The 16,410-nt window shown below is 41.8% G+C and overlaps 1 protein-coding gene across 6 annotated transcripts in view; it reads right to left on the reverse strand.

Annotated features, from left to right (window-relative positions):
• Nucleotides 1-16,410, reverse strand: part of Adam5 (a disintegrin and metallopeptidase domain 5) — a 97,277-nt gene that overhangs the window by 73,421 nt on the left and 7,446 nt on the right. For all 6 annotated transcript variants that reach the window (NM_001272059.1, NM_001272058.1, XM_011242115.1 and 3 more), the window contains exons 4-12: nucleotides 14,938-15,016; nucleotides 14,577-14,653; nucleotides 12,872-13,049; nucleotides 11,872-11,937; nucleotides 10,537-10,608; nucleotides 10,178-10,335; nucleotides 9,488-9,569; nucleotides 5,880-6,013; nucleotides 3,845-4,031 (exon numbers count right to left, since the gene is read on the reverse strand). In NM_001272059.1, the coding sequence (NP_001258988.1) occupies nucleotides 3,845-4,031; nucleotides 5,880-6,013; nucleotides 9,488-9,569; nucleotides 10,178-10,335; nucleotides 10,537-10,608; nucleotides 11,872-11,937; nucleotides 12,872-13,049; nucleotides 14,577-14,653; nucleotides 14,938-15,016 (1,033 nt within the window). The remainder of the gene's footprint in view (nucleotides 1-3,844; nucleotides 4,032-5,879; nucleotides 6,014-9,487; nucleotides 9,570-10,177; nucleotides 10,336-10,536; nucleotides 10,609-11,871; nucleotides 11,938-12,871; nucleotides 13,050-14,576; nucleotides 14,654-14,937; nucleotides 15,017-16,410) is intronic.

The following is a 16,410-nucleotide window of genomic DNA, read 5'->3' on the forward strand; positions in this document are numbered from 1 at the left end:
GTATCCCCTTGATCTCCTTTTGTTGTCGAATTGCTCTGGCTAATACTTCAAGTACTATGTTGAAAAGGTAGGGAGAAAGTGGGCAGCCTTGTCTAGTCCCTGATTTTAGTGGGATTGCTTCCAGCTTCTCTCCATTTACTTTGATGTTGGCTACTGGTTTGCTGTAGATTGCTTTTATCATGTTTAGGTATGGGCCTTGAATTCCTGATCTTTCCAAAACTTTTATCATGAATGGGTGTTGGATCTGGTCAAATGCTCTTTCTGCATCTAACGAGGTGATCATGTGGTTTTTGTCTTTGAGTTTGTTTATATAATGGATTACATTGATGGATTTTCGTATATTAAACCATCCCTGCATCCCTGGAATAAAACCTACTTGGTCAGGATGGATGATTGCTTTAATATGTTCTTGGATTTGGTTAGCGAGAACTTTATTGAGGATTTTTGCATCGATATTCATAAGAGAAATTGGTCTGAAGTTCTCTATCTTTGTTGGGTCTTTCTGTGGTTTAGGTATCAGAGTAATAGTGGCTTCATAAAATGAGTTGGGTAGAGTACCTTCTACTTCTATTTTGTGAAATAGTTTGTGCAGAACTGGAATTAGATCTTCTTTGAAGGTCTGATAGAACTCTGCACTAAACCCGTCTGGTCCTGGGCTTTTTTTGGCTGGGAGACTATTAATAACTACTTCTATTTCTTTAGGTGATATGGGACTGTTTAGATGGTCAACTTGATCCTGATTCAACTTTGGTACCTGGTATCTGTCCAGAAATTTGTCCATTTCGTCCAGGTTTTCCAGTTTTGTTGAGTATAGCCTTTTGTAGAAGGATCTGATGGTGTTTTGGATTTCTTCAGGATCTGTTGTTATGTCTCCCTTTTCATTTCTGATTTTGTTAATTAGGATTTTGTCCCTGTGCCCTTTAGTGAGTCTAGCTAAGGGTTTATCTATCTTGTTGATTTTCTCAAAGAACCAACTCCTCGTTTGGTTAATTCTTTGAATAGTTCTTCTTGTTTCCACTTGGTTGATTTCACCCCTGAGTTTGATTATTTCCTGCCGTCTACTCCTCTTGGGTGAATTTGCTTCCTTTTTTTCTAGAGCTTTTAGATGTGTTGTCAAGCTGCTAGTATGTGCTCTCTCCCGTTTCTTCTTGGAGGCACTCAGAGCTATGAGTTTCCCTCTTAGAAATGCTTTCATTGTGTCCCATAGGTTTGGGTACGTTGTGGCTTCATTTTCATTAAACTCTAAAAAGTCTTTAATTTCTTTCTTTATTCCTTCCTTGATCAAGGTATCATTGAGAAGAGTGTTGTTCAGTTTCCACGTGAATGTTGGCTTTCCGTTATTTATGTTGTTATTGAAGATCAGTCTTAGGCCATGGTGGTCTGATAGGATACATGGGACAATTTCAATATTTTTGTATCTTTTGAGGCCTGTTTTGTGACCAATTATATGGTCAATTTTGGAGAAGGTCCCGTGAGGTGCTGAGAGGAAGGTATATCCTTTTGTTTTAGGATAAAATGTTTTGTAGATATCTGTCAGGTCCATTTGTTTCATAACTTCTGTTAGTTTCACTGTGTCCCTGTTTAGTTTCTGTTTCCACGATCTGTCCATTGATGAAAGTGGTGTGTTGAAGTCTCCCACTATTATTGTGTGAGGTGCAACGTGTGCTTTGAGCTTTACTAAGGTGTCTTTAATGAATGTGGCTGCCCTTGCATTTGGAGCGTAGATATTCAGAATTGAGAGTTCCTCTTGGAGGATTTTACCTTTGATGAGTATGAAGTGTCCCTCCTTGTCATTTTTGATAACTTTGGGTTGGAAGTCGATTTTATCCGATATTAAAATGGCTACTCCAGCTTGTTTTTTCAGACCATTTGCTTGGAAAATTGTTTTCCAGCCTTTCACTCTGAGGTATTGTCTGTCTTTTTCCCTGAGATGGGTTTCCTGTAAGCAGCAGAATGTTGGGTCCTGTTTGTGTAGCCAGTCTGTTAGTCTATGTCTTTTTATTGGGGAGTTGAGACCATTGATATTAAGAGATATTAAGGAAAAGTAATTGTTGCTTCCTGTTATTTTTGTTGTTAAAGTTGGCATTCTGTTCTGTGGCTGTCTTCTTTTAGTTTTGTTGAGGGATTATCTTCTTGTTTTTTCTAGGGCATGGTTCCCGTCCTTGTATTGGTTTTTTTCTGTTATTATCCTTTGAAGGGCTGGATTCGTGGAGAGATAATGGGTTTTAGTTTTGTCGTGGAATACTTTGGTTTCTCCATCTATGGTGATTGAGAGTTTAGCTGGGTATAGTAGCCTGGGCTGGAATTTGTGTTCTCTTAGTATCTGTATAACATCTCTCCAGGCTCTTCTGGCTTTCATAGTCTCTGGTGAAAAATCTGGTGTAATTCTGATAGGCTTGCCTTTATATGTTACTTGACCTTTTTCCCTTACTGCTTTTAGTATTCTATCTTTATTTAGTGCATTTGATGTTCTGATTATTATGTGTCGGGAGGAATTTCTTTTCTGGTCCAGTCTATTTGGAGTTCTGTAGGCTTCTTGTATGTTCCTGGGCATCTCTTTTTTTAGGTTTGGGAAGTTTTCTTGTATAATTTTGTTGAAGATATTTGCCAGTCCTTTGAGTTGAAAATCTTCATTCTCATCCACTTCTATTATCTGTAGATTTGGTCTTGTCATTGTGTCCTGGATTTCCTGGATGTTTTGAGTTAGGAACTTTTTGCATTTTCCATTTTCTTTGATTGCTGTGCCGATGTTTTCTATGGAATCTTCTGCACCTGAGATTCTCTCTTCCATCTCTTGTATTCTGTCGCTGATGCTCACATCTATGTTTCCAGATTTCTTTCCTAGGGTTTCTATCTCCAGCGTTGCCTCACTTTGGGTTTTCTTTATTGTGTCAACTTCCCTTTTTAGGTCTTGGATGGTTTTATTCAATTCTATCACCTGTTTGGTTGTGTTTCCCTGCAATTCTTTAAGGAATTTTTGTGCTTCCTCTTTAATGTCTTCTACCTGTTTAGCAGTGTTATCCTGTACTTCTTTAAGTGAGTTATTTAAGTCCTTCTTGATGTTCTCTACCATCATCATGAGGTATGCTTTTAAATCCAGGTCTAGCTTTTCGGGTGTGTTGGGGTGCCCTGGACTGGGCGAAGTGGGAGTGCTGGGTTCTGATGATGGTGAGTGGTCTTGGTTTCTGTTAGTAAGATTCTTACATTTACCTTTCGCCATCTGGTAATCTCTGGAGTTAGTTGTTATAGTTGTCTCTGTTTAGAGATTCTTCCTCTGGTGATTTTGTTACCCTCTATCAGCAGACCTGGGAGACTAGATCTCTCCTCTAAGTTTCAGTGGTCAGAGCACTCTCTTCAGGCAAGCTCTCCTCTTACTGGGAAGGTGCACAGTTATCTGGCATTTGGACCTCCTCCTGGCCGAAGATGAAAGCCCAAAACAGGACCTTTCCCAGAAGCTGTGTTTCTTTGGCCTGTCACAGAAGCTGTTGTTTTAGTAGTCCACTCTCTCACCTGTGCAGACTACTTTCTGTGGAGTCCTGGAACCAAGATGGCTCCCGCGGATCCTGAGGCAAAGGCCTCCCAGGCCGGGCAGACACCTGTCCTCTGGCTGGGAAGCTGGCCGGATGTCTGGAGCCGGAAAACGGTGCTGCCTCAGAAGCTCTGTGTCTCTCGCCTGTTCCAGAAGCTGTTAGCTTTTGTAGTCCACACTCTTACCTGTGCAGACTACTTTCTGCAGAGACCCGGAACCCTCTTTCTGCTTTTCTTAGCACTGCACATAAAAACTGAAGTGGGGTGAGGGTGAGGGTGGGGGTGGGGATGGGGTGGGGGAGAAAGAACCACCTACCTTCAAAGTGCCACAGTCACATTGCTCGTTCATCTCCAGTATCCCATTGCCACAGATTCTCCTTGGCCTGCGAGCTGGCTTTCTTTCCAAAGGCAAGTCCTGGAGACATCTAAGGTCTTGTCTTGTTGACAGGTATTTAAAGTCATCCAGGGTACAAGTACTGAAGTCCTTCACACCCCCAGAATATCTAGAACATAACAATGTGTACATGATCAAAGCTGCTGCTTTGTATTGCAGTTCCCGTAACAGTGGTTTGGGGAAGGATTTTGAGAGCACCATCCTTTCCAGACAATGCTAAGCACACTTTTAAACACAGCCATGAGATTGCTATGGTGCTTTCTCATGCTTTTATAATTCTACAGAGAAAAAATGAAAACCAATGATACAATTCAAAAACAAAAAAACAAAACTTTTGCCACATGCAGTGCTTATGCAGAACTTGGTGCAGGTATTCCCCTCAAGACACTGTGGATGCTAAGCGCTTGCTCTCTCTCTCTCTCTCTCTCTCTCTCTCTCTCTCTCTCTCTCTCTCTCTCTCGTGTGTGTGTGTGTGTGTGTGTGTGTACACTGAACATATGCGTTTGTACATATGTTCTCCTTTAAGTTTGGAATCTTTAAGCACTGGAACTGCTATTTATGATTCTCTTCCTGAGGCCAAATAATTGATCTTCAAATTTTCAGCCTTAATGATTTGTATATTTTTAAAGCTATTCAATCCTATCTTATACTCTTGAGACTTTTGTTATATACACCAGAATAAACATACAACATGAACATTAAGTTAAGCTGCTGAAGATTTTCAAGACTCTGTGGCAAGTGGTGCGCATGTGTGTGTATGTGTGTGTGTGTGTGTGTATCATAAAATAAAGTGAGAGGCAAGTCTGCAAAGTCAAGATCTGAGTTGCCAGAAGCCAACTCCCAGGACTAAGAGAACCACATAGGGCTCGGGCATTTTCTATCCACCTGCCCTCCAAAGACAGTGTCCTTGGGATCCATGACTTTAGAACTAGAGGAAAAGATAGCTGGGCTATGCTCCATCTTCCCTAGAATCAAATTGAAAACAGGAAAGTGGTAAGAGAAAGCAATTACAACTCTGCCTACCTATTGTGACAGAAATGTCAACCCGAATAGTTATTTTGCACACTGTGTGAGATACTGACTCAAAAGTGGGAGGGAGGGGCAGGGCAGGGTGGAGGGATCCAGGACAGATCCAGAAAACTTGTTGTGTATGTGAACAAGAGAGATAGATCAGATGTCTAAGGGAAACCCAGGCTCGAATGGTTCCTGCACCAGTCCTCACAAATACCATGATGTGGGATCAACCCAAATGTTCGTCACAAAATGAGTAGCTAAGATATGTCTGCTTGCAACTCTTCAGCCATAAAAAGTGTACAACCCTCTCATTTGCTCTGACATGGGCGGACTCAGAGCATGCTACGTTAAGTGAAAGAACTTAGGATTCAGGTACAGGAATTAAAAACAGCACATCACCTCATGCAAAAGTAGCATTTAAAACACTGTGCCTATGAAAGTTGACAGTGGAATAGTGGTTGCTAGATGCCAGGGAAAACAAGGAGAAGAGAAGAGAATAGGGAGAGGTCAGATAAGGAGTTACTATCACAGATTGATGGGGAAGTAGGCTTTTCTTTCATGTACAGCAGGGTGATTATAGTTAACATTAATACGTTGTTTATCGTGAAAGCAATGAGGGTAGCTTTGAATGTTAAAGCACTGAAGAAATAAAACGTAAAGCCATCGATAGATATGCCCATTACTCAAGAGTTAATCAATGTACGATATATTACTGAATCAAAATTTCATAATATGTATTGTAATGATGTGCTAACATTGCAATAGTAAGTAGTAAAATAGATGTTGAGAGAAAAAGGCAACGTTTAACATCCACATGTTCGTTACTGGGAAGGGTATAGAATGTTAAAAATAACCAACATCAATTACTTGAATTCAGTGAACAGAAGTAGCTATCCAAAAGCAAAGGGATATGTGTGTGTTTAGTAAAGAAGGCTATCCTTACATTGCTTTGGGCGTCATTAGGCAAACTTCTCCTGTACAGTGGCAGTTCTCAGTGTCGTAAGTTAAGCCCATACCAATGCTCAGCAGCTGCAGGACAATGACACTAAACGATTCTAACGATAAACCTTTTGGATACTAAACAGGAGCAGAAGGGGAGAGAGTTAGCAAAGCAACATTTGCTGCAGTGAAAAATAATTTATTAACACTTTCAAGATAGTCTCCCACATGGGCATAACTATCATAGCGTTATATAAATGTTTTGATGATGGGCTTGTTGAACACAGGTGATTCAATATAGTTTTACTTCAGAATTATTTGAATAAAATGACAGCACAGGCCACCATGGCAAAGCTAACCCATGAAAAGCATCGCATTTCTGTGACTTCTTTGGGTTGCCTTCAACCCAGTGCCTTTAATTTTGTATTCAGTAATCCAATCTGTATTTCTCAATGGGTCCCAATAACCCAGACATCTTATGACATTCCCTATGATGCCACTCTGTTAGAGGCGGCTAGCCTTGACCTCCTCCAATTCATCCAATCCAATAGATTGGATTTAATTATTTATGAATAGCTCGTGCAGACTACCTTCTTGGATTCTCTCTCTGCCTTGACCATTCAAAGGAAATGGTGGCTATGGAGGGAGGAGAGGAAGGAGACATTTGGAGCAGCCTCTGTGCATGAAGTTGGAAACATGTTTTCTGCAGCGTTGACAGCTGCCAGGTCCCTGAACTTGGATTTTGAAAGCAATAACAGTTTCAGAGGGTGTTCTCTGCTAATTTGAAAACATTGAACCAGTCTCACGTGTTTTTCAAGTGAGCATTACAACTTTGTTTAAAGTATTGTTTTTGTTTAAGTGTTTTAGATTTAATCATGAGTTCTTATGTCCAGCTTGTATCGGTGAGGACAGAACAAAGGGTGATAAAATTAAATATTAATCAACAAAGTATCCATATCTATGCTGTTGAGATCATAAACAGAGCTGGCTCTCAAGGATTTGTTACAAGGAAGGGATTCCTGCTCTTGCTGCCCACTTCAGTACACAGCAATGGAAGCCAAGAAAGAGCAATCAGTTAAAAGAAAAGAAACAGAACAGCCATGCGAGGAGACAGGAAAAGAGAGTCACTGTCTGTTGTCTGCAAAAGGTATTCTCGTGCATCCAGAGAACCTAAACATTTTGCTAAAGGGTGTTAGGGCACACAAATGCAGTGATCTTGAAGCAACCGAAACTCACACATACAACTTAGTAGTGTTTACAATAATGACACAACAGAGAAAACAAGAACGCTGCTCAGGCTGCTGCCCGTGATCCACAACCAACGTCAAACACTCAGACAGAGGCTCCCCAAATGCAGATGAAGAGAGCTGAAGATGACATGAATAATCACAAAGATGTTAGAAGAGCGCAAATGGATAAGATACCTGCTTTATCTAAAGTCATGCAGTTTTGTAATCCCAGTTATATTTGACACATAAAGAATTCTAAAATCTGTACATGATCACAGAAGACCCACCAGCCACAGCTTATTAGAGTATGAAGAACAAGATGGCTGCCACCATTATTTCTTTATTTGATTCAAACTATAGTTTGAGGCTGTATGGAATTTATTCAAATCAAGCATATAGACCAACAGAACTTAGTAAAAGGCCCCCACAAAACCATGCACAAAGATTGCTGATTTTATTTTTATTTCGAGAATGGCAAAATATCACAGTGAGAAAAGGACAGAGTCTTCTGGAGATATTCACCATTCACAAAAGCTAGTGGAAAAATGGATTCAGACCTAACAATAGCATCCTGGATTCACCAGTGTGAAGGTTTTTGACTTTGGCCTTTGTGAGTTTTTCTTGACTAAGATACCAAAAGCTCAGGGAAAGAAGAAGGAGGAGGAGGAGGAGGGGGGGGGAGGGGGGAGGAGGAAGAGGAGGAAGAAGAAGAAGGAGGAGGAGGAGGAGGAGGAGAGGGGGAGGAGGGAGGGGGAGGGAGGGGGAGGAGGGAGAAGGAGGGAGGGGAGGAGGGAGAAGGAGGGAGGGGGAGGAGGGAGGGGGAGGAAGAAGGAGGGAGGGGGAGGAGGGAGAAGGAGGGAGGGGGAGGAGGGAGGGGGAGGAAGAAGAAGAAGAAGAAGAAGAAGAAGAAGAAGAAGAAGAAGAGGAGGGAGGGGGAGGGGGAGGAGGGAGAAGGAGGGAGGGGGAGGAGGGAGGGGGAGGGAGGGGGAGGAGGGGGGGAGGGGGAGGAAGAAGAAGAAGAAGAAGAAGAAGAAGAAGAAGAAGAAGAAGAAGAAGAAGAAGAAGAAGAAGAAGAGGCCTTTTTTTTTTCTAACGGCAAATAAAACAATGAACAAATCAAAAGGCAGCCCATGGGAAAGAAGTTGGAAAAGTATGTATCTGCTAAAGTGTTAATGTCTATCGTGTAAGGAGCTCTCATAACTCAATGAAAAACTTGATTAATACATGACAAAAAAGTAGACGTGCTGAGAGCCAAACTGACATTTATTTACGGTATGAGAATAACCAGTAGTTTGCGTTCCTCGGTGTGACCATTCACTGGGGAAGTAAAGGAAACACCACAGTGTGGGGTCATACCTAGTGCAGTGGCCAAAAGTACTGACAGACAAACAAAAAATAAATAAATAAAGATACAGAGCATGGGTCGAAAATAGTGGACATTCCAAAGCCTTCATGGATCCTGTAGTCTCCCATCAACATCAGAATGATCAAAATGAAGACATTAAGTCAAACCACAAAAAGGAAAGTCAGCTCAGTCTATGATAGGAATTAGGGGGAAAAGACAGATAGGAGATAAAAACAAAAGGTGGGTGTTACATTCTTCCACATCTGAGAAAGAGAGAAGAGATTCCTTCAGGGAGCTGCTCGGACACAATGAAGGAAAGCAGTTTCCATCCTTCTGCTAAGGGAGAAATTACACTCCCAAAAGATTTACCCAAGGAAGATACACAGAACAACTCAGGAAGTTAAGATCCAAAACAGACTCTGGAGAAGCAACTCAGGTTGGAGGTCTCTATCTGAATCCTCCCCCACAGAGCTTGGGGAACCCTGCTGAAGAGAGAGGGATGGAAGACACCAGGAAAACATGGCCCGCAGAATCAACTCGACAGGGCTCAGAGGGGCTCACAAGCAGTGGTCAAAGAGCCTGCATGGGTCCTCGCTGGGTCCCCTTTCTACGTTCTGTGGTTATTGGCTTGGTGTTTTGTTGAGGAACCCTGCTCTTGGGGCCCCCTTCACCTTACTTGGTTTGCTGACACAGGCCTTGATGTAAGGGTCTGTGCCTCGCATCTTACTGTAACTTGTGATGCTGCGGTCAGTTGATATCCCTGGGAGACATCAACTGCTCTTTTTTTGGGTGGGCAGAAGGGATGGGAATTTCGGGCTTGGAGAGGTGGGAGCCTGGGGAGTGAATCTGAGTGGGGGGAGAAACTGGGGGGAGTGGAAGGGGGAGAGAAGAATACATATATAAATACACATAAATAAAGTGAGTAAATAAATACATACACCAGCAGATAAATAAAAGAGTTTTTCCTTCTTTAAAATACTTAGGAATTTTTCAAAACATGAAGAAAGGGAGAGGGGGAACAAGATAGTAATTGCATACCAGGGCAACAGCAGCATTGTACTCCAGTTTGCACAGATTCCCTGGATATAGAGCCCCCGTGGAAGCAGGGTGCTCCTCAAATCTATACAACGATCATGAGTAGATTGAAAAGCAGTGTTAGCAATGTCAAAAATTTTCATAGGATCAAATATCAACAAACATTTACTGTAACCTAAGCTCTATGCAGCTACAGGGCTATCCTATTTAAATACACTCCCCAGGGCTTTGCTATGAAGAATATCTTAATGCATCCATTGCGAAGCCGATAACTACCTAGGAATATATGGGGATAACCTCAAATCATCTACTGAAAGTGCCTTTGCCCCAGCAGTGGTGATTTTTCAGTCTGGTTCCATCTATTCTGTATGTGTGCATGTGGGTGTATCAAATTTTGAGTATTTAGCTAGAAAATCCTACAACTCCAATTTTTAGGCCCTGCTATCCATTTATCACTAAGAGTCAGTACATCTTTATTAGAAAAATGAAATGATTAACTAGGTGAGTAATTAGATAGGAAACAGAACTGTAGAGATTTGATAACAGGTAACAGACATGTATAAGCCAAAGCAGTTGGATTCATTCTCATAGACTTCTAACTTCTACTTTCTTACGACAAAAATTTCAAAATTAATATATTACGTCATGTGAGTTATTCCTTCAGCGTTAGTAGGTGCAGAATTGTGTACTTACGCCAGTAAGTATGCAACATGTTGTGATCTATACTCATGTTTCCAAATTGAGAACTGAACCAATAAGTCATCAACTGCCTTTGATAAACGAATTCTGTTTTCCTTCGACCAGATTTCAATGGAATTTATTAAGACAGTCAGTTTTAACTTGGAGAGCATCTAAAAAGATAAAAGAGAACTTGTATCTAATTTTGAGCATCACTTGAAACACCTAAAAACATATTTAGCATGGTTATTTCAGGTTACAAAGAGGCTTCAGGAGCTTAGCAAAATATAGCACACATTAATTCACATATATATATATATATACACACACACACACATATATAGTAAAAAATAAACTTGCTTTTGAAAACTCACAGTGTTAACGAAACCGATGATCTGAATGACTTTCTGTAGCACAACTTCAGTGTCAGAACCCATGTAATCAAACTGAAAAAAAAATGACTTTAGATAGACAAGTCCATACCCTTAAGCATACAGATGCTCTGAGTAAGCACTAAGACCACACTCTGATTGAAATCCAGAAGAAGAAAAAAAAATCAATAATGCTAAGTAAATAATGACTTTAAAATATCGAGTGCCGTGAGTTAACATTATTTAATACATTGTAGACCAGGAACAAGATGGTACCATGGTGGCCCCAGCTGTGCTGTCTCCACAGAGGGACCGGTGTCAAGGGTTGTGCACAATGAAGAAGCCAGGCAAAACGCCACCAGGGTTAGTAGCAGTGAAGCCATACGAAATAAGTGGCACCGATACTCATACTCATCGGTTGCTGGGATTTGTGTTGTTAGAGGACAAGAAACAAGAGAGGAGCCATGAGTGGAGGAATCCACAAAAGAAGACCTGGGGGCAGGGCTGTGGGGGGGGGCAGTGAGAGCCAAATACATATGGTATTGACAACGAAGGGAGATATACTAGGAATAGAGTGATATAAACAGATAGAGGATTGGTAGGGGAGGAGAGAGGCAACCCAACTAATAAGAACACATAGAAAGCTCCTATTTTATAAACATCATCATGTTAGAAGGGAGTGAACAGAGGTAACCTGCTAATGTGGATAGTGCTGCTTCTGGTAGCAATGGGTTCTTAAAGGGAAATCCAAGTGCCATGTGCTGGATACCTCTGAGGCCAAAGGTTCCCAAAACAATACAGACAATGATTGCTCATGAGAAATTGGAAATTGCCAGGCAGTGGTGGCGCATGCCTTTAGTCCCAGTACTTGGGAGGCAGAGGCAGAGGCAAGCAGATTTCTAAGTTCAAGGCCAGCCTGGTCTACAGAGTGAGTTCCAGGATGGCCAGGGCTGCACAGAGAAACCCTGTCTTGAAAAACTTAAACAAAAAAAATCAGAACTAAAACTCTACTGCTGAAAACACATACTCTGGAGACAAGACACAGAGGAGTCAAGCTGGAATGGAACCCAGTAGCTCATACTCTGCTAGCTTGTCTCCTGCAGCGTCAGAAGACAACTATGTGACCAATGTCTTCAGTGGCCTTGCCCAGCTGTGAACTCTGCAGGCTACAGTACTGACCTGTCAAGGAAAGACAGGGGTGGCCATTGGTACCATAAGGGAGTACACAGAAGTGGAGAGAGGGTCACACAGGGGCACAAAGGCAGATATAGTTACAACACACTATTCTCATCTAGGAAATGGTCAAAATCAACAGAACATAAAGAGAACAGGACACACCAGCTTTTTATCCACGATGATATCCATCATAATGAATCGTTGGCGTAACACGGTAAATCCAGATTTCTGAAAAACACAATGGCATAGGTCCTGAGAAACATTTCTAAATGTTCCCTTCTATTAAAATTATCTTTATCAACAAGGCAAAAGATAGCTGCTATTGCTTGTTATAAGTCTGTTTCCAAGCACAAAATTTAAAGACCTCCTTTAGAGGCTCTCCCAGCGCAGAAGTGCCATGGTTAGCAATAACTTTCAGTTAGATGTCTCTATCTGGGTGGTAAGTTGGGAATCTTTATAACATTTGAAATAACATGCTAGGTTTATCCCAAAAGCCTTGTTTTTCTTAAACCTTCTGATAATCTCAAACTATCCACGGAGGAGGATATTTTTGCTAACAGGTGTGAGGAAGCTGGCTTTAGCTAACCATGCACTTCAGAGGACTCCTGAAGTTTACAGTTGATGGTATTCACCTGAGCCAGATGTCCTACCTTGCCAGTTCATGGGTCTTTGCTAAGGGAAAGCTCATTACTCTAGTTGACCTTATGTAAGCCATTGGAAATATCTATTTTTGAATGGCAAGGAAAGAGTTAATACTTTACTGAAGTGACCTGGAATTTTAATTGTCTAAAGTTGTTGCCTCACTTTCAGTTCTATGTTCAAAGCACCTTGCTTCTGGGATTTATCATCTACGTGTTTACAGAATTCGTGTCCAATTTCAACTGTCAATCCACGAGCTACTAGAAGATGACACAGGACCTTCCTTTACAAAGTAAAACCATGCCGGGCCAGGCCTGGTAGCACTAGCCTTTAACATCAGCACTTGGGAGACAGAGGCAGGCTCTGTGAGTGAGTTCTAGGACAGCCAGGGCTATACAGAGGAGAAAAAAAAAAAAAAAAAAAAGGATGTTTAAAAAGTAAAACCATGGTAAGGAGTATTTAAAAAAATTTTTTTTTCATTTCACAAAATTATACTAAATAAGTAGAAAGAGTGAGCACTGACCTTCATGTTACTCCGGAATTGATAATCTGATTCGTCAAACCAACTGTATGACTGATTCTTTCCCAGGTCAGGAATCACAGCATGTTTGTTTGTGTTCTCATAGATCACGTGCACAAATCCTGACAGGGTTTCCACGGGCTCGATTGCATAGGAGACATTTTCAAACTGTATGATTCCCCTGGGTGGTCGGACAGTTATAGGAAAACTACAATGATTCAACCAAATCTATAAAATTCTAAAGACAAAGGTTGGCCAGAGTTTTCTTCAGTCTGAAGTCATCTTGGATAGCCTATCTTACCTGTATTTTTGTCAAGGTTATCCCAGAACTACATCACTGTGCTATGGGATTGCTCGTGCCTGTCTGTTATAGACAATAAAGAGGTCAGGTGAAGATGTGGATGTGTGTCACCAAACAAGATTCTCTGCTGTATTAGTATTAGCTTTCTGCACTGGTGTGTGGAGTCTGTAGGTTCTCTTTTCCTTCATCCTGGGTTCTGTGTTGGTTGGTCGTTGTTAACTTGACACAAACTTGAGACATAGCTTTTAAAAGAGGTGGTCTTAATTGAGAGGATGCCTCCAACAGATAGATTGTCCCATATGTAGGCAAGCCTGTGGGGTGCTCTCTTGACTGATTACTGATATGGGAGGGTCCAGCCCTTTTCAAGCAGTGCCATCCCTGGGTGTGGTCCTGGATCATAGATGACCGCCAACTGAACTGAGCAACCCATGAGGAGCAGTCCTCCTTCCTGGTCTCTGCATCAGTTACTGCCTCTGAGTTCTTGACTTCCCAGTGTGATGGGATAAAGCCTTTCCTCCCCAAGGTGTTTTGGTCATGGTGTTACATCACAGCAAGAGAGAGAGACCCTGACTAAGACAGGCCCCTTATCTATTTGACTTTTTTCCCCCTGATACCTTGGTCATAAATTATTAGTGTGGGTGAACTGAAGGAAACACATGCTTAAAAGTGGCCAATAAACAGAAGTCGCTATTATCCTCAAGCATTCCCATTTATTCTAGTAAATCAAAGTCAACACTGGGTGGGAACTAGAGAAGTTTGAAAGTATTGATTACCACTCCCCACACTCAAGACATCCCGCAGCCTCAACCACTAGCTCCTGTGAGGATCCATACATGGCCTCTCCCCAGGAACAGAACAGACTCACAAATTGGCAATTTGGGTTCATTTCTCAGAGGACTGAAAAATAAAGCTCAATACAGAATGAGAATGGGCATACAGAGGACTAACTCGTAAGACAGCAAGATATAGTGCTGGCAGCTTTAGTCTCTGTCCCGGTTGCTTTATTGTCAGTTCAACAGAAGCTAGAGTTTTCGGGAAGGGAAACTTCAGTGGAGAAAGTGGCTCCATCAGATGGCCTATAGGCAAGTTTGTATTTTCTTGATTAATGATTGATGTGAAGGGCCCAGGCCACCGTGGGTGATGTCACACCTCTGGGACAGATGACCCAGAGTGGTGTAAGAGAGCAAACTGATCAAGTCCTGGACAATACGTAAGCAACATTCCTCCACAACCATGTTTTCAGTGCCTGCTTCCAAGCGCCTGTCCTGACTTCCATTCGAGGTGGAAGTATGCTAGCCAAGAAGTACGAGACGAAACATACTCTGCCCTCCCAGGTCGCTTTTTGCCATGGGCTGTCTCACGGCAATAGAAACCTATCTAGGAAAATATCTTTAAATAATACATTACCTGAGTCCTGTGCAAACGGTGAGGGTCACGATAGAGTTTGGGAAACCTGCAACATATCCATTGTAATTGCAATTTTCCTGGGGGAAAAAGTGTACAAATGAAAGCTGATGGTTAAGTCATCCTTAAACACACACCCAAGACATGTCGTACACATTTATTATTTCCCTACCTCAATACTTTTGCATGATAGCCCAATTATCCAATCATTTTATATTAAGCAGGAAATAGCATCAGAGTAGGTTGTACATTGTATCAGCATCAATTTCAATGTACTAGATAATACTAAAGTCATTAGAGGTTGTTTGTTTTTAAGAGAAAGCCCAAATAACAAATCTGTACAGAAGAAAACCTTACGGCTTACCAGAGCTGACAAAGGTTGAGAATGTTGAACATCATTTCTGTCGTAAGTATAAACAACTGCAGTTGGAGTTATAAATGATCTATGCAAAGAATAAAAAAATCCCAAGAACATCTTCCAATGGAGTAAATGTAAAAGATAAGTCTTCATATACAAATTGACATATACAAATTTAATGCAACTCTCAGCCTCTATATTCCATTGTCTAAATATCTTCCTGTCACTGATATTAGCCTTTGAATAGAGAAGACACTAAAATGCACACTAATGGGCCACTCATAACAGTAGCTAACTCAACTGAAAAGTAATACAGGCTCAGATGTCCAGGGCCTTTCAAATCTTTGTCTTTGCCATTCATTAAATTCAGATGCTATATTTGAATCTCTAAATTAGAATGTGGGATTCACACTGATATTAAACAGTTCTCTTGATCTCACTACAAATTTATGTTCCATCAGCTCAGTAAATTCCAGTCATGTTGCTCCTACATCCATCCCCTCCCCCTCCTCTACTTCCTCCTCTCCCTTCTCCTCTTTCTCCTCTTCCTTCTTCTCCTCCTCTTCCTTCTCCTCCTCCTTTCCCCCCTCCTCCTCCTGTTCTCCATCTTCCTCTTCTTCCTCCAGTTCTCTGTCCTCCTCTTCTTCCTCCTTCTTCGCTTCCCCCTCCTCTTTCTCCTCCTCCTTTCCCCCCTCCTCCTCCTGTTCTCCATCTTCCTCTTCTTCCTCCAGTTCTCTGTCCTCCTCTTCTTCCTCCTTCTTTGCTTCCCCCCCTCTTCCTCCTCCTCCTTTCCCCCCTCCTCCTCCAGTTCTCCTCTGTCCTCTTCTTCCTCCTTCTTCAGTCCCCCTTCTTCCTCTCCCTCCTCCTCCTCCAGTTCTCCCTCCTCTTTCTCCTCCTCCTCCTCCTTCCCCTCTTCCTCCTCCAGTTCTTCCTTCTCTTTATCCTCTTCCTCCTCTTCCCCCTCCCCACTTCCACCTCTTCCTTCTTGACACAACTATGTAGACACAACTGAATACTGGGCCTACAGGCAGGTACCGTCAAAATCTTCTCCAAGTTCTTAATAACAATGGTCAGAAATTTCTCTAGTAGTCTCCCACCCCAGTAAATGTTTAAAAGCTTGCCACCATTCCTACCAGCCGTGGCACAAACCTTCCCAGTCACTCTCACATCCTCTGAATCTGCCTTACTTCTCTCCTTAATCGGTGTTATTGTTTTATTATGTGAGATAAAGCCCTTACACCTGTGCCCCAGATTCCATCCTGTGCATAACTGAGCTCTGAGCCATTTCTCTGTGATTTCTGTACCCTTGTGCGATTATTAGAAAAGCTGTGTTTAAGTGACTACCGACTGAAGGCATTCTCGTTTGATGTCAAGCTCCAACACTGCTCTGTCCTATTTTAAGTGTTCATAGCTTATTTGTTTATCATAACTGTCATCTACACACACATATCTCTCCCGTTTTCTTGGAGATAAATATAT

Source organism: Mus musculus, chromosome 8 (assembly GCF_000001635.26).
Source record: "Mus musculus strain C57BL/6J chromosome 8, GRCm38.p6 C57BL/6J".
NCBI classification, from domain to species: domain Eukaryota; kingdom Metazoa; phylum Chordata; class Mammalia; order Rodentia; family Muridae; genus Mus; species Mus musculus.